The sequence below is a fragment of the Miscanthus floridulus genome, chromosome 14 (genome assembly GCF_019320115.1).
Source record: "Miscanthus floridulus cultivar M001 chromosome 14, ASM1932011v1, whole genome shotgun sequence".
Classification (NCBI taxonomy): Eukaryota; Viridiplantae; Streptophyta; class Magnoliopsida; order Poales; family Poaceae; genus Miscanthus; species Miscanthus floridulus.
In genome coordinates this window covers 59,710,342-59,736,208 of record NC_089593.1, presented here as the reverse complement: position 1 = coordinate 59,736,208, position 25,867 = coordinate 59,710,342, and the positions used below count along the sequence as shown (strand labels likewise).

General features: G+C 45.6%; 1 protein-coding gene and 1 pseudogene across 1 annotated transcript; one reads left to right on the top strand and one right to left on the bottom strand.

The window, feature by feature from the left end:
• Window positions 1-15,245: 15,245 nt before the first annotated feature.
• LOC136503517 (uncharacterized) lies at window positions 15,246-19,745 on the top strand (annotated as a pseudogene).
• Window positions 19,746-20,419: 674 nt separating this feature from the next.
• LOC136504557 (uncharacterized) lies at window positions 20,420-25,217 on the bottom strand. The gene is made up of 7 exons (XM_066499494.1): window positions 24,921-25,217; window positions 23,619-23,672; window positions 23,423-23,509; window positions 21,769-21,849; window positions 21,559-21,671; window positions 21,374-21,423; window positions 20,420-20,854 (listed from the first exon to the last, which is right to left on the bottom strand). The coding sequence occupies exons 1-7, from the start codon at window positions 25,134-25,136 to the stop codon at window positions 20,787-20,789; spliced, it is 669 nt and encodes a 222-aa protein (XP_066355591.1). The 5' UTR covers window positions 25,137-25,217; the 3' UTR covers window positions 20,420-20,786.
• Between the last annotated feature and the right edge of the window lie 650 nt (window positions 25,218-25,867).

The following is a 25,867-nucleotide window of genomic DNA, read 5'->3' as shown; positions in this document are numbered from 1 at the left end:
AGACCTGACCAGATTCAGGCATCAAGGCAAAAACAACCTTGGCCAAATAGGCCTCCGACCTTGACAAAGACCCGACCAGATTCAGGCATCAAGGCAAAAACAACCTTGGCCAAATAGGCCTTCGACCTTGACAAAGACCTGTCCAGATTCAGGCATCAAGGCAAAAACAACTTTGGCCAAATAGGCCTTTGACCTTGACAAAGACCCGTCCAGATTCAGGCATCAAGGCAAAAACAACCTTGGCCAAATAGGCCTCTGACCTTGACAAAGACCTGACCAGATTCAGGCATCAAGGCAAAAACAACCTTGGCCAAACAGGCTCCCGACCCTTGATGAAGACCTGACCAGATTCAGGCATCAAGGCAAAAACAACCTCGGCCAAAACAGGCCTCCGACATTAACAAAAAACCAACCCAAGCATCAGGGGCAACACCATTATGGCGCTAGAAAATTTAACAACGTACCAACATAAAAAATTTAACAACCCAAGCATCAAAAGCCAAGATACGTTCCAACAAACAACGTACCAAAAATTTAACAACCAAAAGCCACCACCCCGCTATAAAACGGGTTCCCCCCACACCCTTAAAACCTCAATCAGCACAAGGCGCAAGGGGGGAAGAAGGCATAGCACAAGCACAAGCCACAGCAACGGCCATGGAGGCAGGGGTCTCCTTAGATATCTAAGTCGGCCGTAGATATTGTATGAAAACTCGTAAAGTTGGAGGCACCAGTAGACGGTCAGAGAGAGTGGGAAAAGAGACAGGAACTACGGCACGGTGATGAACAGCGCAGGCCTACGGAAGAAGGGGGATATCGCACGAAATCTCGTAACATCCCCCTGACGCCGGAGACCTAACCTGCCATCTCCACAAATGAAACATGTCCCACGAGTGTGTAGCGTCGGAGGCCCATACCACTAGATAGCTAAAACACCCAGCTAAAGAAATACCAAAAGTCTCCGCTGTCTACACAAGCTACGCCAAACCTCCTATCGGATCACACACTGATTCAGCAAGCCTCGCCAGGCGGACTTCAAGTACGCCTCCACCGGCCAAAAAACTGCCAACACTTCTACCCCGGCCATCAAGCAAGCACAGAGAAGGAGAGAACATGGGGCGAAGGTCCTAGCCACCACCTCTGTATCACGCACGTTCGCCCAAGCAAAGGCCCACGGTGTGCAAGCTCGAGACTAGACAAGATATGTAAACTAGCACAACAGACATAAGCCCCTGCACAAACAATCAAGAAAGTGAACCTATTTTGTATTCCATAAAACGTCAAGTAGCATTCTTACAGGACACAAACTTACAATAAAATCCAAACTATTGTGGCGGAGGTCCGCGCCAAGCAAGCGCGCGAGTAAACCCAACGCCCTCATCGTCTATGTCAAACTTAACTGACTCAAACATGTCGCGCGCAACGCTGCGGGGAAAGGCCGAACGCCAATACTCCCAAAGCTCTCCGCTCACATAAATACCATCGTTGTAGAGAGTCAAAGGCGCAACATCTTGCGTAGGCTCCCAATTCGGAACCTACGCAAGGTTAAAATTTCCCACAAAACCATTCAGAATAAAAGAAACTTTATTTACAAGAGTCCAACTAGACTACAATATATAAGTCAAAACAACTAAGTGCTACAAAGAGCCTAGACCTTCGGCGCATCGGCCATAGCAGAAGTCCCTGGAACGGAGCCCGCATCAACTGTGGGCGGGCACGGCGCCTGCGTCCTCCGACCATCACCACCGCCGATCGTAGCGCCCACCAGAGCGCCAGCGGTGGCGGAGGCACTGCCCGCAGTCGCCGAGCGCGGAACTGACGGAGGCCTGCCTGCAAGACTCTTCTACGCATCCTGTAGCACAGGCTAAAATATCAGGGGCACAGGCAACGAAAGCCTTCGCAGCTTCGCAAAAAGTAAGGAGACAAAAATAGCGGCTACAAAGACTAGAGATACCTTCGCCCTCTTTTCCTCCACCAGTTTCCGAGCAGCAGGTCTCCCAAATGGAGCCCAAAAGTACCCAATGAAATTTCTCAAGGTTTTTCGCAAACCAAGAGAAATCTCACCAAGCTCCTCCGGAATACTTTCGGTATGCGTACACCCACCACGCACCAAAAGCTTGGTGTAATTCGCTACTCCCGCCAGCGCCCCATAGTCCGTGCAGCCATTGATCAGACCGGGGAGCTTCGCAAGGTGACGCTTTAGCCAGGAGGCGAGGGCATACACGCTATCTTCCTTTGGAGGAGCGGAGGTTTCGCCTCTGAACTCGGCGACGATGGCTCGGTAGTGGCCAACGGTTGCAGCAAGGACCCTCTTGACCGAGTCCAAACGCCTCATCATCAAAGACAGCTGCTCCCCCACCATAGCTGCGGATTCCTTCTCAGAGGCCAGCTCTCGCCGGAGACCCTCAGCCAACTCGTTCACCCTGCGGGCCTGCTCGGCGGACAAAACTTCTGCATCCCGGGCCTTGGCGAGATCGGCCCTCAAAGCATCCTTTTCTTGTTCCTTCTCCGCCAGAGAAAGGCGGAGAGCTACAAGGGAGTTGGACAAACCCCCTTTTTCACCTTCCAGGTGCTCGTTCTCCGCCTTGAGTGCTTCAATCGTAGTATCTTGGTCGGAGACCTCACGAGTGCAGCGCTCTTCCATAACAACGGCCGTGTGATACCCCTACGATCAGAAAGAAGAAGACCAAGGCGATCAGCAATAGAAACAAAAACAAGTCTAAAGGCGAACATACACCAAAAAAGGCAAACCGCCGAAGACGCACCAAGCTCTGGTGTTCTAGATGAACACAGAGAAGTTGGAAGAAATCCATGTCCCTCAGACGCTGTTTGAAGCGATCTGTTCAAAGAAGAACAAACAAACACAAAACAATAAGGTGAGAAAAGCAAATCTCACAATAAATACACCTACTGCCAGAGACCACCTCCGACGTCTCCAAGAACCCCAAGATAGCACTCTTCCCAACCTGAGATAGAAGTGTCAGAGGAGCCTGCGTAGCAAAAAAAACAACAACAACAATAACTCAGGTCCGAGGGCTGATTAGAAATAGGCAATAACAATAGGCCAAAAGACGAGTAAGATAAAAACACTCTATACTCACTCGGACCCGGCGCCATCAGCCCCGGCTGCCCCAGACCAAACCTGACGCTGGCAGCGGCCGCTCGCTCCTCCGGGGTGAGGAGTCTAGCCATGACATCACCTACAAAGCAACAAGTACATGGTATTAGCACTTGGTACAATACATAAACTAATAAATCGGGTGAAGACAGTAAACACAAAAATGTGTGCCAAACAAACTTACTCATAAAAAGCCCAGACTAGGCCGCCTACCAAACTCCTGGGCAGAAGTCTCCACCATATCATGCGGCGAAGGCCCAAAGGGCCAGCTCTCCTCAGCCAGGGCCTGGCGGGCGGAGGGCTCGAAGAAGACTGAGCCATCGGGGCCTGCTCAGCAAGCACGGCCTCCGGCTGCCTGACGTCAGCCGCTGGCGCGGGCGAAGGTGCAACAACGGCGGGTGACAAAGGAGCGTGCTGCAAGCCGGCCTCCGCGCCCTCTTTAGAACTTGAATACAGCCCGCCAAAAATGTCGGGCATAGGATCGGCGGCGCTAGCCTCCGGCTGTTCGGCGACACTCACAGCACCATGCGAGGTGCACGCCAGAACAACGCTGGCCTCCGGACGCCCAGCACCGCTCACAGGGTGCACCGAAGCTCCAGGAGAGCCACGATCCTTGCCGCTCGTGACTTGCACGTCCACTGACAGGACAGAGGAGCTCTGAACGTCTTCACTGCCGGCGGAGGCAACGCCCGCACTATCAGCCGAAGACGCGGCCGATGCGATCACCAGAGCACCGCTCTTCTTCTTCTTTTTCGCAGGCGCCCGAGCAACAAAGGCGCCCTTCCTCTTCTTGGACTCGGCCTCCGCTGTAACATTCTTCGCGAAGGCCTTCTTCTTCTTCTTGTCAATCGAAGCCAGGACCTCGGTGGGAACCTCGCGCTCTCGGTAGACGATCCCAAGCTCCTCAAAAACTCAATTGAGCCGCGGCATGGTGCCTACCACGGCTCTCCAAGACGTGTACTCACGCTCGGAAATTTGGCCAACCAACCCGACGGTGGCCTCCTCAACGTCGGCAACGAAGCTGTCCTCCATCACCCCCTCCCCTAAAGACTGGCCAAAGCGGGGGAAAGGAATCCCGGCCTCCGGCCCAAAAACGGGAACCTTCACCTTTTCTAGCTGAAAGGCTGGGTTGTCTCTGCCTAGGGGCCAGTAGTTGGAGGCCATAATCTCCTCCACTAGGTCACGGCCCCCGGAGTAGCGACACACAGCCACAAAAGCCTGGTCGCAAGCCTTCCTCGCTGGAGACATCTCCTCCGGCGGATCCATGCGCGTATGCGGCGCCATCTCCTCCATTCTTGAAGTCAATGGATACTCCGAGACCTCCGCACCATCCTCGGTAGTGCTGCAGACCCCATAGGTCTTCACGTAGAACCACTGCTCAAGCCAGCCGCGGTCCCACTTGCCCTTCTGGCAGAAAGAAATCTCCAGGCGGTCTACACCTTGGTTCCTCTTCGACATAAAGGTGCAACTACCATACTGGTAGGTCACCTCGACCTCCTTGCCGTCCTGCACCTCCTTCTTCTTCTTCGGCTGCCTCTGCAGCTCATAGTATGCGCAGAAGGTGTCCACATCCGGCTCGGCACCATAAGAAACACACTCCCAGCAAAATTTGCTGAGCGTAAGGAAGGCCGTAGGGGTCAGATGGTGAACCTGGACGTTGAACGTCACCAACACCCGGCGGAGGAAGGGGACGTAAGGAAGGCAGAGGCCGCAGGTGAAAAAGTCCCAAAACACCACCGCATATCCCTCCTCCGGCTCCGGAACGGTCTGGCCAGGCGAAGGGATTTTTACCCTCGAAGAAGGAAAATACGATTCCTTCAACATCTCCACGACCGCCTCTTCAGTAATGGAGGAGGGGCCGAAATCCCATGACTTTATCGCCATGTCTCTGGAATCCGCAGCGATCAGGTCTCCGACGGACGCGGAGACACTCCCCAAATCCTCCTCCACTAGCTTTTCAAATTCCAACACAGAGGCGGAGGCAAGCATGCACTCCTCAAAGCGGGCACTCCAGCCGGCGGCCCTAACGCCGAGAAGGTGGCGATAGGGTCCAAAGAAGGTGGCCGGCGAGTATGGGCGGAGGCGGAAAAGAAAGCCACCGCGGCGGTAGCCTAGGCGGAAAACGCAAGCAAAAAGATGGAACGCGCGAAGGCAGCTCAGGCGAAAGCGAAGAGAGCAGAGAGCGATTTCTCAGAGGCAAGGAAAGTGAATGAGCAGTGTAGGGGGGACACCGCCACCGACCCCACCCTTATATAGGCCGCGGGCGGGCGGTTCGGCTCCCGCCATACAACGGTCATCTCCGGAGAAGTTGAAAGGTATACAACGGAAAGCAGTACGGCATAAACGCCCACAGCGTAGGACAACGGCTAGTTTTGAAGCCTAACGGCTACTATGACAAGACCAGCGGCCGCGCTAGAGCGGGCCAGGGGGGAAGTAGCGGGGCCTCGCTCGGAGACGCCACTACGTGTGGCCTCCGCCCCCGCGGATGCCTTTGGTCAAGGCATTTTGAGCTCACGGCACGCTCAGGCGAACCGTGGTCTCAAAAGGGGGGAACTATTGTAACACGGCCTCGGCGGGTGGTGAAGGCCTCCGACGGCGAGGTGTCACCAAGGAGTCTTCGACCGTCTTAGGGCGGAAATCTGGCACTGACTAAAGGAACTTTGATGGCTATGCTTGTAGGGCGCTGCATGAGGCTCAGCGAGCTTGTCGCGGATTCCGCCCGGGCCGAGCACGGGCATCTCCGGCCGCTCAGGCGGACACCGCCCCGCTTCGACTGACGGGCGTCTCCGGCGCTAAAGGCGGAGGCCGCCCTACCCCCGAACTAATCAAACAAACAACCTTGCCTAAGTGTGTGCAGGTACCTAAGCGCAGGCGCCCGTGGTCCACGCGAGCGTACCAGCATGGCCCCCGCACGACCGGGCGGAGACTTACGGATGAGGTCTCCGACCGGACCGGCGGAGACTCACGTAGGCAGCTGCGCGCCCCTGAGGACGGAGGCCAGCATCGGGAACCCAGGCCTCTGGGCCAAAGACCGAGGCACGGTGGGCCGGCCGCTTGTGGAGGCCTATTACTTGAAGACAGTGTGGCAAGATTGCCCCGCAAACGAGAGACTGGGGGCAGAATATTCTAGGAAAATACTGTAGCAGTTGAGGGGCATTGCAATAAATTCTGTCAATAGGTAGTTGAGTCCTATAAATAAGGAGCACCTGTAACAGTAAAGGGGTTGGTGACTGAATTAATAGAACCCAGTTTATATGTATCATCCCACTACTCTCCCACCTGTCGTGCCTATCTCCTGAGCCTCCGCCCAGGAGTAGCGCCTTGCGGGCGGAGGCCCCTACCTCCACTTCACTGTTTGAGACCGCTAGTCTCAACACCTGACAAGACTTTTATAATACTTATTGAAGACGCAAATCATAATAATGAATTACTTGAGAAGGAGAAGCAGAGGGTGGCGGCTGTACTGGCTAATTCCTCAAGTGAAACCTGAGTAAGAGGGAATGACTAGTTGACTGGGCTCCAAAACTGCAAGGAAGGAGACAACGGCCGTGAGGATGCTAAGTATATATATACTAGGTAGTTTGGCGCGCTCCGCCGCGCCCGCATGATCTACGCGCTGCTGTGAGTTTGTTTTGTATGACTATAATATCTAAGGAAGGAAGCCAATGGCGAGGCAGGTAGGCGGTAGACTGAATTGGTTTGAGATATAGCATTAAGTACTTATGGATATTCATAATCTGAGTGAACGGAAAAAATGATTGAGATACATATAGGAACCTAAGCCTTTCTTTCGCCTAACTCTGGACTGCAGATAACAAAGTACAGAGTGAAACTTGGAAGGAAGCCAAGACTGGCCATTTCGTAAGGTTGTAGGAAGCACAACAAAAGTAAACTAAATGCAAGTACATTTGTAACACGAATTCTATGGTCAGATGAGTCTGTTTTCGGCAGAGCTTGCATCTGTGCTTTTTATTTCTTGGACACCTGAAAAAAGATGAGATGGACAATTAGAAGTGCTGCATAGCTTAAACCATAACTGTGACGTGAAATAATCACAAAAACATTTACCACTCTCATTTTGTTCATGACTGCGGACTTTGCATAAGAATCACCAAGGCAACAGTAGCAAGTAGACATTGATCAGGATGTACCTTCTGAATCATGTATTGTAGCAATGCAATATGAATCATAGTCCCTAACCAATCAGAATAGATTATTAAGTACATAACAAACCAGAAAAATCACTTTAGGTTAGAAGCAGGTGCACATATCCTATGCAGGTGTATAACTATTTATTTTAAAAAGTCAGGAAAGAATATCCTATGCAGGTACACATATCCTATGCAGGGGCAGTAACAAAAAGTAGAACTTGCTATATTCATCATATATATATATATATATATATATATATATATATATATGATTCAAAACCCCACAAATATGCCGGTTCAAACACAAGAGCATTAACTATTGAGCGCCACAGTTTTAATTAACTTGTCATACGAAGATAGATGTGTGTACTTAACTTTTCCTCAACAATTAGGAGGCCTGTATCTTTTGGGGAACTATCACAGCAGTAGCTAATACATGCCCATTATGACACAGCAACCAATACGTGGCCAGCGTTTTTTTTAGCAGCTGTTAAAGATATCTTTGAAATAGAAATTTTATATAGCATATAATAATATTATGTCATCGTCAGTCAAAGGCATAGATAGAAACAATGTACAGAAAATAATCCGAAGGCTATCCTTTTTTCATGCTGCTACAGTGCAGGAAGAAGCGTTGGATATCTTGACTGTATTCCTGATCTTATGACCTAGGAAGGCAAACCTCAAAAGCTGACACCAAATTCATATGTTGAATGTTAGATTTCCTGACAGCACGCTATGGAACCTACGCCCAACAGATATTAGAACAAGAAAGTGGAGCGCGATTTTTTGCTTTGCTGAGATGCAGGTTCAGTTGCGATTCCATGTAGCTTGTGTTTCAATAAAATGTAGCGAAACAAAGCATAACTGGAGACTAAATTAGTGATTTGAGGGGAAGTACCTATGTTGAAAAAAATGCAGGTGGACAACACTTATTATGTTGTACAGTCTGCAGAGATGTGTAGCGCTGAATCCATAATGGGGTTCATACATGCCTGAAGCTAAAAGAGGCAGCAAGATTTTGACATGTGGTGACCGGTTAACTGGAACAATGTAGAGGCACTGCTGTGTCTAGCAGAAATCATTGCCATTTCTAGGATAACATGTAAGAAAGGCAGAGGAGGAGGATAACTCATCAAAACGATGAACTAAACTTGGAAGGTGTTCTCTACATGATTGAGAAAGTGTTGCCCCTAGATAAGCAAGAGAGCCCAACCTAGAAAATACAGATATATATATCATAATTGGATCGGAAAATATCATTGAGTAATAAATCTTTTTTGATTTCACTATGTTCTTTTTTTAGAACACACGATAGATCAAAGAACTAACTGCCTGTAAATTTTGTCACAATCTTTGTTTCGGACAGCAAATGCACATTGTCTAATCTGTGAAATACGTTGCATCATTTTAGACAGGAAACACCTCCGTAGAACCTAAAATTTATAAATGTCTTGAAAAATAGGGAGGACTGAGAAAGAAGAGGGATGTGAACATATCAATGATCAAGGAACATGATCAGTGTTGTGTCTAGCAGAAATCATTGTCATTCCCAGGATAACATGTAAGAAAGGCAGATGAAGAGGATAACTCACCAAAATGATGAACTGAACTTGGAAGGTGTTCTCTATAGGATTGAGAAAATGTTGCCCCTAGATCAGCAAGAGAGCCCAACCTAGAAAATACAGACATATCATAATTGGATCGGAAAATATCATGGAGATCTAAACAGTAAAAAAGAATAACATGAGAAAGCAATCTACTAAGGATAATACCTCTGAATCCACAATAAATAGACAGCCTTCGGCAGCATGCTAAAATGCTGAAGGTGGGTGCAAGAATTTGGCTGACTCAAACTCTTAATCCTCAAAGTTCACGTAAGATCCAATCTGCAAAGTGGAGCAAAAATGGCAATTCATCATTTCTGCATGGATGTAAACCTTGTGGTCATATAAATAAAATCATAACTGAAGGTAACAGGAAGCTATGCTTGCATAATCCAGAATTATCCCATGGCTGTTGCTAATGATGATCCTATGCTGGTTACTGTCAAAGATAAAAATGCGATCCCCACCTTCATCAACTGATATGCATGGTTCAGCACATTGAACTATAGAATATCACTTTTCCAGAATCCATGCGCATGGGTATTACTGTGATATATAGAACTCGAAACAGTTGAGGCTTCACTCAAAAAGGCGTCCTTGAGCGCACGTACGTGGTATGTCCCAACACTGGCAACATGGTGACCTACTGGGCCTGGTGCGCAGTCAACGGGACTAGGGTAGTACACTTGGAGAGTTGGAGACTTGGAGTCCAGACCACCAAAAGGTCACCACGTTAGATAACTTCAAGCTAGGTATGACGGGAGGGTCTTTGCCTGGCTGCTGACCTGCAGACAGAGAGAAATTAGGATTAGAATGATGTTGGAGGAAGGTGTGCCATTCAGATAGGAAGAGCAAGCTATTGCAACTGACCTATTCTTGCATTAAAGGTGCCCTGGAACAGTTGCAATCGTAGTATCTATCTTTGAATCCTGCAAAGGAAGAATTGTCGTGAGTCTGGGATAGCGGGATCAAAGGACATGTTGTCCTATGAGCATGAGGAACAATATAAGGTAGAACTGTCATGGACTGAAGCACAGATCGAGAAAAAGGACATGGTAGTGGATGACTGAATCAACCATAGCATAATATTGGCAACTCTCAGTTTAGTAGGGGCCACTATATTAATTTTCAATGACATATGAGCATGGCATGAATTGGTTTCACCAGACTAACTATTTACATTGAGATGAAGGTCTGAGGAAAAGAAATAATGCTAGTGAACATATCAACCCAACCTAGGATCTTCCTTGTTAAAATTTTTTGAAACAATAAAGGATTTGAAAAGGGCAAAGCTAGCTTTTTTACCAAAATTCATTTTCCTGCTCAACAGGTCAGGATGGTAAGGTAAATCAATATTAAATTCTGTATGTAGAACTACATCAGGTAAACACAATTGCTTATGACCTTACCTACATCAATCTACTCTGTATATTGGAAAAGCAGCAAACACTGAACACTGTGTACTGCTCTTCAATGGGGCACCAGTATTGAATAAAGTTACTGTACAAATCAAAAGGCTGGGCACCACATTAAGGTTTTCAGAACTGCAAAATGGAATGGCTGCAGCTACAGTGTGAGAAGACAACTATGTGCTCCAGGAACCTGTAAACAATTTTTTGGGTATCTGTCATAAGTTCTGCTGGAGTAGCTACAGTAGTATCTGGTTGCAGGTCTTTGAATCTGTGAGGTGAAGGTGCCTCCTGGAGTTTTATTATAGATGCAGGACTACGTAGACACAATGTTGAAAATCAGTTGGAACAATGGATTATCTAAAGGGTAACTTTCAATTTCGAAACAAAGTTGATCACATGAATAAAAGAGCACTATAATTTTTTTTGTCTGGACTTCAGAACTACTACAATACAGAACCACATTGATAACATTCAGATGACCAATCTCTCCAACTAAAACTATAAATGTACCATACTTCCATAATAACACAAGCAGTGAATCGTCAACAGATGCAAAATACACTTTTTCATCAGATCCTTAATAAGGCAAAAGAAATACCGTTAGAAGAAGAACTGCCATCTCAGCTCCTTGATTATCTTCAAAGTAATGTAAGCATCTGGAGACAGCTAACCACCACTGCATAGTACTAAATGATTAATGGAATCCATAGCATAGGGTAAAAATAGGCATTATAGATATGGTACTAACCTCGGAAAGCAGACCCTGTGGTAGAATTAGATTGATGTAGTGCACTCTGAAGATATGACATACCTGAATATTGATGAAAGGGCTTGTTCTCCGTGTACACTACATTGCCAAGCATCCAGTCTTGCATGACTAATTATAGGAAAATGACATCGAAAGCCGCTACTTAGCTTGTTTCGTTTTTTTACATAGAAAATATCGGTCATTGAAACATGACTCAGTTCATCAAACTGTCAGTCAATAGAAAGAAAGGGAAAAAAGAGGATCCAAATCTCATGGAAACTACTGCAGTAGTAGTTAATAAGAGGCAGCCAGCAACACGTAGGATCAGCTAGTTAGGCTCATGGCTTAACCCCTATAAATATAAGAAAACTGACACCATCCTGTTATATATCTTTGCAATTCTAGTGTGTCGTGCATATTGATGTAGCCATACCTGTGAACAACCAATATATTTATATTTATCACCATATGGCTATGCAATCTTTGGTGCATTCCGTGGAAGGTAGATACGCCCATGATTGATTAGGCACAAGGCTTTCTGTCGTCATTTCTATAATAATGCATTTATAGCTCTTCATTAAGAATACCTCTTTATAGTAAAAATTTTGGGAGTATAAGAGGCACGGCTTTGTTTAAGTGAAAGGGAACAAATGAGGAAGAGAGGTGAATGAAGAAGGATAAGTGAGAAACAAACTGATTATCTGCAAGATATAAAGAAAACAAAGCAGACCTTTGTCCCTCCTTTTCAATGTAAGCCAGCAATGTTGAAAAGTTGAGTGACAACACCGAATAAAATGACAGGCTGTACACCAAATCCATGATGGCCTGATGAGCTGATGAAGGACAATAGGAATTAACAAAGGAAGATAATCATCAGGGGAAAAAAAGAGCACACATTAAGATGGAATTTATACATGATGTGCGGCAGCAACAGAGAACTGATGAAGGAGAATAGGAATTAACAAAGGAAGATAATCAGGGAAAAAGAGAGCACACATTCAGATGAATATTTATTTATAGATGATGTGAGAAGTTTACCGAGGAGATCCTATACTCTTCTGTCTGACCATAGAGCAATTGATTGGATTGGATGGAGGCAGCACAGCACAACCTACAATTTCAATTTGAGACACACATTGAAGACGAATACTCAGACTGGTAAGCTGCAATTTTTTTACAGAGCAACAAAAATTCCTGAAGCAGCAACAACTAACTGAATGTAGATATTGATATGCGTGGGCGACCATCGAGTGGGGAAAAACACTGGAGTAGGAAGAAGAGAAGCACCTGTTCTATCTCAACGCCGGTAAGGACCTGAGTGGGCGACCATCGAGTCGCGCACACCGAAGTGGAGCAGCACCGTCTCTTGTCTTGAACTCGAGCACCGCCCATCCCTTCCCATGGTCTACCGGCAGGCAGATCTAGGAGGCGGAGGCGAGACGCTGAGACCGGCGGACTGACGGAGGCAAAGGAGGAGACGCCCTTCCCGTGGTCCACCGCTGGCTAGACCTAGGAGGTGGAGGGGAGGTGCTGAGACCGGCAGACGGACGGAGCAAGAGCAAGGGAGGAGAGGCCGTCGAGGAACGTACGGCCGTCGATTCATTCCGTGCAGAGATCTAAGAAAATGTGACAGGCACGGCGTAGGATTGGCGCGACCGAGGACCGCACCAGCAGCGGCCCGATGCACTGCCAGCCGCGGCGACCGGCGAGGCACTGGGGCTACGCGCGCTGCGGCCGGTGGAAAGGAAGAGGACGGACGGAGAGATGGAGGCGGAGGCAGCGAGGCCAACGATGTGCCACGAAACCACGAAAGCCGAAAAACAGGGCTGCACACGCACGAACCGTCGTGTCTGCACAACAGTAACCAGGGATGGACGGAGAGATGGAGGCGGAGGCAGCGAGGCCAACGATGTGCCACGAAACCACGAAAGCCGAAAAACAGGGCTGCACACGCACGAACCGTCGTGTCTGCGCAACAGTAACCAGGGGCGTTCTCCTTGCGCGGATTCTAGGAGCTTTATGAAGTTTAATAATATGTCCTGAAACTGAAATAAATCAAGCACAAATGTTATATTTATTTATCTTGTGTGTACGTTGCTATGTTTCATTTTACTGGAGACCATGTTCTTATGCTAATAATTATCCTCTGTTTTCGTGCCTCTATTTCCAATAAAAATGGGATACATGATTGTCCCCTGATAACAAGTTATAGAAATGTCCTAAATCATAATCAGAGTGCTGATGCATGAAATTTTATTGATATGCGTACATTTATAGCACTGACGCATTGAAGGACCGAAACAGACATCAGAGGGGATGAATGAGAGCCGTTAATAATTCTTCCCGAGAACTTGGCCTACATCCCAGTTTCGACTCAAAGCACCTCTCGTGACATGTTGACCTTAGGAATAATTAGGAGTGACTTAGAACACCACAGAAGCAAAACAAGCAAGATTCGAAGCAAGGTGCAAACCAAAGAACTTGAGCAAACTACAGCTATGAGCAAACTACGACGGCTTCGGTTGCTATGAGCTTGGGCGCCTGTGAACCCAAGAAGCTTTTCCAGGCCTAGCACTGCGGGAGGGAGTATAAGTGAATCCAGGTATATGGGCTCAGTTCCGTTCACTCGTTCAGTGCATACAAGCACACAAGAGTCCTTGCTCTTGTGGTCCAAACTCCAAAGACGCCCAAGCTGGGCCTTGTTGCTCTTGTGGTCCAACGCTGCCCGTACGGCTAGTGGAGACTTCTTGTAGCTTCAGTCTCTGGTGATGCACGCACACGGCCTGAGTCTGTAGTGGCTAACAATGCGGGTTGCTCTTGACCAAAACCATGAAAGTCTGCCAGTGCAGACGTGCAGTAGTGCATTTGTCACATCCGAAATATATATATCTGCCATTTGTTTGTAATTTGTTCGTTAATTTCACAGTTGAAGTTTGAACTGAATCAGTGCGAGCTTAATTACCGATTCATTGCTATATATGTTCCATAAGTTTTCCTTTTCATTTTGGCCTTTGAGTTACTAAACAATTAACCATATGTTGTTGGATCTTCTCTCCTTTGCCTCAATATCATCCGAGATAACAACGTAGCTTCAGATCCAAGCTTTCTGTACCGTTGCAGTGCATTTGTGCGATAGAGGTGTGGCGGATTGGCGGCGATGAGGCAGAGACGCACAAAAGTAGAGGAGTGATATGATGCTTCAGATTGTAAGCAACCTTTGCTTGCTCTCGTCTCCCTCCCAGCTAGGATAGATACTCCTACATTCCTTTTTCTCTTTTATTTATTCTTTGCCTCATCAATGCTGCCAAGAATCTGAATGCTGGCTTAAGCTTTGGTCTTTCCTTTTCCCCCCTGCCAGGGTGCATGTTATCTTGTCCGAAACCTTAGCTTATTTCATCAGGCTTTCTCCTCTCCACATCTGCTGAATCTATCCATCTGGCTGCGCATTTCGCTGTACATCCGGTATATATAGTTTGAATTCGAACAAGGAGGCCTCGATCGTTATCTCTGTGCTTGCCCGATATTCCTGAAGCCTGCAGGTTAGTGAAATCAGCGCTGTTAATTTCACTTCAGGGTTTTTTTTTTTTCTTCTGTTTCTTCTCTTTGCAAAAGTAGTGATACAAATTTGATTGACATGCATGCATGCATGCATCCGTCAGATTTAATTGACGTGTGTGCGTAATAATCGTTTGTGTATATCATTTGCTAGAATAGTCTATTATGTAGCACACAGGCCATATGGCCATCCCCTCCGATGACTTGTTGGATGAATATGGTAATGACGAATGAGACAGGAAGCCATAAATCCATAATGCAGTCGAACGTAACAATAGTACGGCTTGTTCCACTTATTATCTAGTATATATTTTTGTTGTCTCATATTTCATGGGTATATAGTCCATTTCTCTTTTTTTAATTTATATATGTACTATAAAAAGGAGTTTTACTACCATCTTGAACCTAACAGCTCATATGGGTCATTTGTTTAAGAGGGATGGAAAAATAAGAGACATTTAAGAGACCCTCTTCTTATCAAGTCTTCTAAGTCGTTTTGCATATTTTTCATTTGACCAACGGAGACTCCAATCCTTAAGAGAAGAATAATGGCCCGTCAAAAAATTTCCATCAATGACAAGAGTTGGCCTGAGGTTGAGGGCATCAACAGCTATGCAATATTCATGGGATACATGTCGATGGGCGTGAGGGGGCTTGGTTTGCTGGTGCTTACATGGACCACGGTTGTCCTCCTCGGTGGCTTCGTCTCCATGCTGCACAAGAAGGATTTTCGGTGTCTCACAGCTATCACACTAGTCCAAACTGCCGGGTTAGTTTCCTTACTTCCTTAGTAATTAAGTCGTTCATCTTTGTACATTAGATTTATCAGTCCATATTTCATATCAAATCAATCTGAACTATTTAGTGTGATAACCTTTGCATGGCTAGAGGGTACTCTACTTTTATTAAAGTGTAGAAACTTGGAAAACATCCCGTACCCTTTGGGTCGTATGACCTTTCATGTGTATATAGGCTGGAAACAAAGGATGTGTTACAATACAATACAATTACATCTAATACCCACCCGACTTCTAAGTAGGAGGATCATGGACACAAAGACAAAACCTAAACTCAGTCAACAATTCTATAGGCAAAGACGGAAACCTGGACCCCATGATGTGAGGTCGGGTGCTTCGTTCCCCACCGCTACTCTTGTTTCCTCCCTAGCTGCTTCCGTCACAAGTACCTATTGCCACCATCATGTTGTATTCACTGACGCCGTCAACTGCCTCCCCTATGGACATGAGATTATGAAAGTAATGCCAAGGATCTATAGTGCAAAGGATGACAACACATATTTTGTTAGTCCCCAATGGAGCCTTCACGATAATCCTCACGAGACGTGCGAGAAATAGATTAATCTTAGGAATTCTTCACAAGAATAACAAAGATCTAGCCACCAATTTTCAAGACTCTAATCACCACAGGATAATGATAATCATTAGATCTATATTGCGTTGCCTAAATAATTATCCACCTCTGCCATCATGAAAAACAATATAGAGTAACCTCTTAATCTGTATATAAATTACCTTTATGCCATTATAAAATATACATTAAAGTAACCCCTAAATTTCCATCTAATTATCCACCTACCATTATGATGGACAATCTAAGTTACCCCTTAGATTTGCGTCTAATTACCATTTATGTCAATGCTAAACAAAAACTAAAATTTGCCCTCATCTTACCAAGATCTGCTATCATGAAAAATGCTAATAAATTATCCACTTGGGTTTCAGTAATAATGAATTAAAAACTGACAATATCAAATACAGGTTATGCCATCACATAGATCAAGTACACATATGAGTGATAAATATATATGTTATGTTTGAGGTATCATAAAAAAACTCTCTTTAATGGCTTACATACGAATGATATTAATATCCATGATATATATAATTGTAGGCACTATTTTTTATAATAAAGCAATAGGTCAATACTACTACATTTTTTTCATGAACATACGCCGTAGGGCAAGTTTTTCATCAAGAGAAAAGGAATGAGACAAGTTCATACAACGGGAAAGAAGGCATAAACATGGTAGTACAAGACGCAGACCTTGTTTAGCCAAACTCGAACACCACACATAACGCGGGTCGCGGTGGGGTTCCGCGTTCCCGGAACTTTTGTTCTGGAACGCAGATCGGGGACGGCGCGGTACGGACTCAGGATCGTGGTCGGGACACGATCCAAAGCACACTGGATCAGCAGCATGGGTGCTGGCACAGATCAGCAGCACTGGACGTCCCAATGCAAAGCGAAGCTGCGGAAATCGATGATGCGGCACTGGACGCTGGTGGCGATGCTACTCTTGAGCTAGGGCAGCTGCGCGGTGCTGGAGCCAGGTGCCGGTGGCGGCGCTGCGCTAGAGCCGGGTGCTGGCGGTGGAGCAGCGCGGCGCGTTGCATGTGCCAGGTGCTGGTGGCGGGGAGGCGCTGGTTTTATCCTAAGTCCGTCGGACGAGAGAGTAGAGAGTCAAATGGGCCTGCTGATTGTAGTCGGGTGGGAGAAGCTAACTGGTTTCATCCTAACGCAACGGTCAATGTAAATATTCACTATACCACAACCAATCTGATAAATAAATACATATAGAATCTTAATAGACAAGAATTATTGCTACTTAATACCTCTAACTAAAAAAATTATATTAAGTTGTAATGTTTTCTCTTTGTTCATTTTATAACATATAATTGATACTACTACTCTATAGTGTCTATCTAGTTGTTATAAATAAACTTGCCCAACTCATCACCGATTCGCATTGTCCTCAATAAATCAGTTTGGTAGCTTTCATGCATTGGCACACGGCTTCGCCTTTCTTCCCATAACTAATAATCTCGCTTGCAACACTTTATTAACAGGGTCTTTGATTTCCTTTTAAAGGAAAAGGCAAGTGACGTTGTCAGTACTTTGAAGGGCTTGATGGTTGCTGTAGCTGCCGCGGTCGTGAGACCATTCAAAAAACACACAAACACTTCTATGAATTCATCACCAATTATTGAACCATCGGTTGCACGCATCGTGGTAGGACTGGTTTTATTGGTTGTCCAAATGCTGGTGCTTGGTATAGTCTTGTGTCCTCTGGCGGCTCTGTATATGCTTGGGATGTATCTCTCTTCTGGAATTTCTTTATGGCGTCTCATACAACATGACTATGGTAATCCCGATGGAGGCGCCAACCTAAAGCCAGCGCTCAATGTCTTATACTCCTTAGCCGTGGCCCAAGGTGTGGTTTACGGCTACATGGTCCATCTATGATTTAGCGGCAAGAACCGGACTAGTGGAAGTAGTGGCCAAAGATTATTCACTAGAGAGAGACTTAGTTTCGGAGTACCTAGATGAAACTGTGGCAGGATGTATGAAGGATCCATCATTTGCGAGAGGAAGGAATCTCGTCACATATGCAGTGGAGTTGTTGATGGAATCTAAGTCAAGGTACGACTACGTTTCTGGGATCCTGAATTCTTAGCACAGTAACTGATTACTGGAGCGACCGGTCAGGTCTTCTAAAACAACTACTGACTGGATCAGCATCCTTCAGCCATGTGGTCCAGCGACTGCTAGAGACATTTGGTCCGACAAGCCCATATAGCACAGAGATCAGGGTGCGAGCTGCTAGGATAGTGGCAACTGTTGCTGGCAGCATCCGTTTGGACCACTTACCTCAAGGCATGATGATTGAGTGCATATCATCCCTGCTCGACACATTTGAGGAATACAGTTGGCGACCTGAGGGATATGAGCGACGTCGGGATGTACCCAAGGAGTACGAGCGGGACTGGCTCCTAGATGGAGAGGAGCTGTCGTACATTTTTTCAGTCGACGCACCTCCAAGAGCAACGGATCAAAGTTACAGTCGTAACCCGCTCCAGGGCTATAGAGATCTGGTGGTGCAAGGCCTCCGTATCCTCCGGAAGGTTGCTGTGAACGAGAACAACTGCAGAGTCATAAGCAACACTGAAGGTCTGGTATCCAAGATGATGGCGCACCTAACCTCAGACAAGCTCCACATGGACCATCATGATGAATGGTACAGCATAGCAGAGGAATCGCTAGAATTCATGAATCGGTTCATGGCTACTCTAGGAGCAGGGACCGAAACAACAAACCTGACAAGTGAGATCTCAAGCAGCAGCCAAGCAGCGATCATGAGAACCCTGGGGTGCCACAAATGTGAATGTGTTGCTGAAAAGAAAAGCCGCACAGGTCCTCTTACACCGCCCTCTGGTGGATATACATACACCGCCCTCCATTGTGCCTGGTGCAAGCAGCAGCAAAATATTCGTATGGATACTTCTGCACATTTTTCTTCTGCCAGATTATCACTTTGTTGGCAGGATATGCGATGCCACTCATTTGTTAAAAAAGAGTAGCTACACCACAAGATTAGCAGGTGAGAAGATGCAGGCCATGATATCTTCGATAACGGAGGCAAGTGACACGAGTATGCTACCATCAGTTGTTTATGTTATTGGCAGCCTCGCCAGAACTGTTGCAGGTGCCGAAAACAAGGCATACAGAATACATGCAGCAATGATCCTGAAGGATCTTTGTCAATATTACACCAAGGATGATGAATATCTCAAGGAGCTGAAGAAATCCGTCGCCAATGTGATGGAAGAGGTAATTAACGTACCTGTGCACAAACATTTTTTTATGTAAAACATCTCTTTCATTCCTATATTACTGGCATCATGTATATTTGTATAGAGTACTACTGTTGTCACTCTGAAGTCTGAACTACCATTATTGGTGCCTCAGGTACTCAAAGAAATTGTCCATTGGCTCATGACGACTGAAGAAAAACAAGTTGCAAGAGAAGCAAACAACGGCGGCAACGTTCTTCTGGCAGAGGAAGGCCTGGACTTAGAACAAGGTGGTGTTCCGCATGATAATGATAATGGACAGGAAAGCAGCTCTACCCCTCATCAGCAAAAGGGTAACCAACACCAGGGAATTCAACTGCAGGAGGCCTTGATAGAATTGTGCAGGGCGGTAAGTAAATGGATTTATACTGACCAAGATTTGACCAGTCAGTTCAACGAGATCGCAGCCAAGATATGTTCGGGACAGGGGATGCCTCACAAGACTTTCCTACATTTTCTGGGCAAAGCACAAGAGAAACTTCGAGAGAAGAAGAGGGCTTGAAGATTGGCGGTTATAGGTACCAGCTGATTCCTCAAGTGAAACAGAAACCTGAGTAAGAGGACTAGTTGACTGCGCTCCAAAACCTGAAGCCTCCAACTCCAGCATCCTCATGCGCTTTGCTCCGTCAGGATTCTCGGTAGAAATGTCATCAGAAGGTTGAAATAAGCAAACACAAATTATATTTGTTTATCCTGTGTGTACTTTGTTAAGTTTCATTTGCCTGGAGACCATGTTATTAATTATGCTAATTATATATCCTCTGTTTTCATGTGTATTTTTAATAAAGTAAAAAATGCAATACATGATTGCCCCCAGTACTGGTGCACAGATATTTATGATGTTTGTGTTTCTTTTCTTCTATTTCTTATTACTAGCAGATGATAAGAATCCATTGTCATTGTGTGTGTTTATGGTATTTGTGTTTCTTTTCTTCTATTTTCTTACTACAAATGACAAGAATCCGTTGTCATTGTGTGCATTTATAGGACTGACATATATATTAGCTAGCTAATTTCAAAGTTGCTGGGTATTATTGCCGATGACAACCTTGTTCAGGACACATACCTGTGAAGAAATGCACCTGATGCAGTGCAAAATAAACGGCTTTAGCTATACAGTACTTTCACCATCAATGCCAAAACTATTTTACTTTCAACCACATCTTCTCTTTCTCATGCAAGAAGGGTATTTCAGTTTTGCTTCATGATAATATATATGTTCCATGTATACCATTGTATCTGAAATGGAACAAAATGCACTATGGTCTGCAATTTTCTTGCCTGTATTTCATTCAAAGACCTTACATGTAAATGTGAGAAGAAATTAGCTTCTCAACATGAACAGCTGATCAAAGATTTCAATTGCGAAAATCCTCAATATTGTAAAAAGAACCTCCGGGTAAAAGGTACGGATAATTCGAGCCCTCCTGAGCTAATGTACTTAGCCGAACTAAACTCATACATTCATACTCATACATGGCTCCTTCAATCAAGTTTAACAAAAAAAAACATTGAATGCAACTCTCAATATGATTAGCAAGGGTTACTCTATAAGCCAAGGTGTTTGAACTGATTCCCATTGGCAGAGCTCGCCTTCTTTGAACCACAGACCTGCAAGTAGGAAAGTAGTTTGAGCTTGTCATCTCATATTGTTAAGAATAAATAGCTGGCAGGCCAAAACAAATTTAGGTCCAAACTAATATGTATTGCATATCACTAAGGTGGCGTTTGGAACCCGTCAGATTTTGAGAATCCAGATAAAAAGAATCACAACAGTTTTATTGGATTTTGGGATTCTAAAAATATCTGAGATAAAATCCCTAATAAAATCTAGACTGTTTGGATAGGGTAGTGGGATTCTAGGATTTTTTCTATCTGGATTCTCAGAATCCGAAGGATTCAAACAGGGCCTTAAGTACATTTACATGACACCATATATTTCATTTTTTTTAAATCCTGCTCCTGATTGTCATGTCAACTAATCCAATCCGCAGTGCAGTTCTCAAAGTTTGAACAAAACATTACTATACCTTGCCATTCCAGTACTGTGCCAATTGTTTAAAATGATTATTGACTCAGGAAATCACCTAAACGCAACATAGAATCATACTGAATTATTGCAGAACTTACCAATTTCACGCTTGCCGTTATCAGGACTATCACTTCCATGGACAACATTCCTGAAACGTTCCGTTTCCATCATAATTTATTTGATATATGCAGGTAAAATGTAACCATGTTCCAACAAAGTTTAACAGGAGAGTTGCATGATTAAATATTACAATATGTAGACATGAAGAGGAGTGGCTGCCAACCTTCCAGTTTGAACTGCAAGATCACCCCTTATGGTTCCTGGTTCAGCTTGAAGGGGGTTAGTAGCTCCTATTAATTTGCGAGCTGATGCAACAACACCATCACCCTCCCAGGCCTTACAGGATAGAGAACAATATTGTAGCTGTGAACTCTGCATTGGTGAAAGTGTGGAGTTGCGAAAAATATGTCTAATTCATAAGAAAAGTATATACCATGCAGACAACAGGACCAGAAGTTATGTAATCGATCAGCTTAGGAAAGAAAGGTTTATCCTTCAAATCCTTGTAATGCTCCTGAGAGAAAAGGAAGGGTGAACAAGACAGTATATGAAAAGCATTATAATTATAAGTGAGCTGATTCAACATAATGAAGTCATCGGTCCATTTTGATGTGAAAAAAAAACATAACATTGTGTGCACCAACAAAGTACAGAAAAAAATAAAGAAAGGTTGACTAGATTCCGTTGGCTTTTTAGTGAATGTTAAAAAAAAAGATGAAAGTGTGAAGTTAATGAAGAAGAGAGATGTGGGCAATGTCTTTTATCAACGATTGTACAAAAAAGAACGCAAGAAAGAGAAGCCACTCAAAGAGAAAAAATGATATGGTTCAGGCAGTAACTCATTCTGTTACTTAATATAAGAAAAAATGCCAATCGAGCGCTATTACAGCATCAGATCAGTACTTAGGATGCCAAAAATCAAAGATACACAGTAAAATTATGAAACTAACTGAATATCAGGAACTTCTTTAAGGGTCCGTTTGGATGTAGATATTGGATGGCTGGCATTGAATTGGGTTCCAATGCCAAATCAGAGTAGTATTGGAAATGGGCTACAATACCAAATCAGATGTTTGGATGTACATGAAATTGCTATTTGGAATCTAAGGACATGGCAAATACCAAATAAATGTTTGGATGTACATCTCGTCAAATTGAATTGACTCCTTCCCCCACCCCGTAACACTCCTGCAGAACCCGCCTGCCGCACTCCACTTCCTGGACCAGCGCCGCGACCTGCGCCTGCTGCCGGTGCTAGTGCCGCCGCCGCACTCCACTCCCTGCTGCTGCTGGACTTAAGGAAGAAGGGGATTCCCGCACTAGGCGGTGTTCGGACTTGAGGAAGAAGGGGATCCGGCTCTTGAGGACTTGAGGAAGAAGGGGATCTCGGCACTTGGCGGTGGCCGGACTTGAGGAAGAAGGCCAGACTTGAGAAGAAGGGGATCCCAGCACTCCTCGCTGCTGCTCCCCATCGATCCACTCGGCGGTGGCCAGACTTGAGAAGAAGCGCTCGTCCTCGACGGATCCCGCGCAAGCTCTTCGCGTCTCCTCCGTCCTCCCTGCGCGAGCTCTCCTGCCGGGAGTAGGCAGGGAACCTCTGGTGGCGGCGGCGGTGGCAGGGACCTCTGGTCGCGGTGGCGGCGGCGGTGGTCAGGACTCTGGTGACGGCGGCGGTGGTCGGGAATCTTCACGTCTCCTCAGTCCTCCTCCGATACTGCTTCGTTGCTCTGGTTTCTGTCCAATAGGGGGGGGGGGGCTCGGTATTGAAGGGGAGCAGTTTTAGTTGTAGTCGAATGCCTTGGTATTGAGGGGTCAATGCCATCTCGCAATGCCAAAGACATCCAAACAGCAGAATTGGGAAAACTCAATTCCAATTTATCTACATCCAAACGGGGCATAAGGGAATAACTGATGAATAATATAATAAAAGTTCAAAAGTATTTCTGTGTAGAAAGGATACACATAAGGATCCTAAGCAAAAATATGTAGCACTGGGAGATATATTTGACAACCAAAGATGATAATGATAAGCAACTTTGCAAGATCCACAATAGTTCTGCAACATTAATGTGTTTTGGGAAGCAAACCTGAGCCAAGTCCTTGGGGCACTGGAACAGTTTTAAGCCTTTCAACAAAAACCCTTTCTTCTCAAAGCGAGAAATAATATCTCCAACCTATATGCATCAGATACAGTATGTTTTATCTTAACTGAAATATGAAAGAAGGTAAGGAATAGCACCATACTGGGAAAAGTGTGGGTGTGGGGAACTGGGGAATGCATACCAGACCACGCTGAACACCATCTGGTTTGATCATAATGTAGCTTTGCTCAACCTCCTACAGATTGTAAGTTCTTGTTAAGCAAGGTCTCATTATGGATAAGTAAGGAACTAGATGAAAGTAGAGTGCTCAACATCTCATAATTGAGGTCACAGGATATCAGCATCATAAAAATTTTTTGAACATTTCATGAGTTCTAAAATTCTTTGTAGAAAACAGAAAGATGATTGAGTTTCATTAGAACAAAAGAATAAGTATGATGCCTTCGATCCTGAATTATTGATGACCTGAATCTGGACTTCCAGAGGCTAAAAGGATAAAACTACTAGCACTATTTATCCAGTCATATGTGCCTGAGATTTGTGTGGAGAAAACGGTTTCCTATAGCATCAACAAGAATTGGTGGAAGGACTAGATTAGGTTTGACATCTTTAGAAAATAACTCAGTTGCCTTTGCGATGTTTTGGAGATCTGTTGATCACAAAGATGTGTAAAACCATTTAATTTAATTAGCACATATCATGTTTCCGTTGAAAAATAGGTTGGCGGAGAAAACTTTGCTTCCATTGTAAAATTACTGCAAGTGTCCACTGTCCAACACATGGTGGGATAATTTCAGCAACCCTGCAGTCAGTCCACAGGTATCCTTGCATTCGTCAGATCAGAAGAAAGCAAGGTGAAACTTTGACCGGAAACAAGGAGAACAATACACTGGGGCCACACAAGGTCCAACACATGATGAGGCCGAAGTAGAAGATGAATCCACTCAAAAAGTTGATATTGGCGACGAAAACGTCGGTCCTCTTGATAATTTACAAAATGGAACATGTCTGAATGGTGCACTTTCAGCATTGACTGCGACAGGAAGCCCAAAAGCTCAGTTTCACCTCATTCCTAACTCATGGCAGAATAATCATAGAGAATTCAAGAATCGATGCTAAAAGCCTAGGTGAAAAAAAAATGTCACATTGCACAGTGCATTTTACTTTAGTTCAGCTGCTCTGCATAACCTACTCACGAGGCACTAGATTATAATCCGAAAGGTAAGAGAATATGAAGTAGTAGTTTCTAGTTAGCCTGGTCGAAACAAATTCTCCATATTCAAGCTCATCCAATACCAAAAGATCAAGCAAAGTTACCAAAACCATAAACAAATAAAAAATTGCTCTCCGAGACGGCCCTAATCCTCGAACACATGAGCAAAAAGAAAACCAGCAAAATCAAAATCAACTCTTCACCATTTCAGCGACCCTCTCGAGTTAATACAAGTACACAATCAGACACAAGTATGCAGGGGGAACCAACCGAGGAGGCGACGATGCGGCGCGGGACAGCGCGAGCCCTGGCCGCCCTCCCGCACCCCGCCGACGCCGTGCTCAGCCCCAGCCCGAGCCGGCCGCGGGGCGCCGTGGAAGCGGCGCCGAAGGAGAGGGACGCCGTTGGACGCAGCGCGCAGGAGGGCCGGCGAGTGGACCCGGCAAGGGGCGGCACCGTCCTCGCGAGCGCGGCCATGGTCTCCATCCCTTTCCCAGAGAGGAGTCCGTGCGAGCAGAGCACGCGATTTTTGGATTAGGACTCTAGGTGAGAAGCTAACGACCAGCACAGCACAAGGCGCTCTTGCTAAGTACAGCCTGGAAGCCGCTTCACCTGTACATTTACGTATACATAGCTTACGTTTTCATAGCTCGAATCAGGAGTACAATATTTGTAGTGACTAGAGCGTTTGGTTGAATGCCGCAAGCCCGCAACTTACCACGAAATTTAAGACGTGCTATATGTGCATCGCCAAATCGTTTTCTGACTTGGAATCAAAATTAGAAGGGTAACGCTGGGACTAGAGCGTCCGTCCGTCCATCCGAACGGTGCTAATAGTGGACCGCAACATAGCTCAGCAACTACATCTTATTTGATCATCCAACCATTTTTTTTAAAAAAAGAAAAAACCTGTCTCACCGCAACGACGCTCCGCCTCGGCAACGATGCTCTCCACCACGCCTCTGCTCCACCGACCAGCATCTCCTTCGCGCCAGAGCATGGGAGCCCGTCTTCCTCCCTCTCCACCGCGCCTCTCGCCCGGCGCGGCTTCTCCGGCGCACGAACCCGCTACAGCACCTTCTCCAAGGGACCTGCCGTGGCCTTCTCCATCAGAGCAGCGAGCTCCGCGCCACAGGCAAGCTCTACACCAATGAACTTCACACGCCATGCGCCAACGAGCCTCCATTCCCAAGCAGCAAGGTGATGTTGCGCTTTCA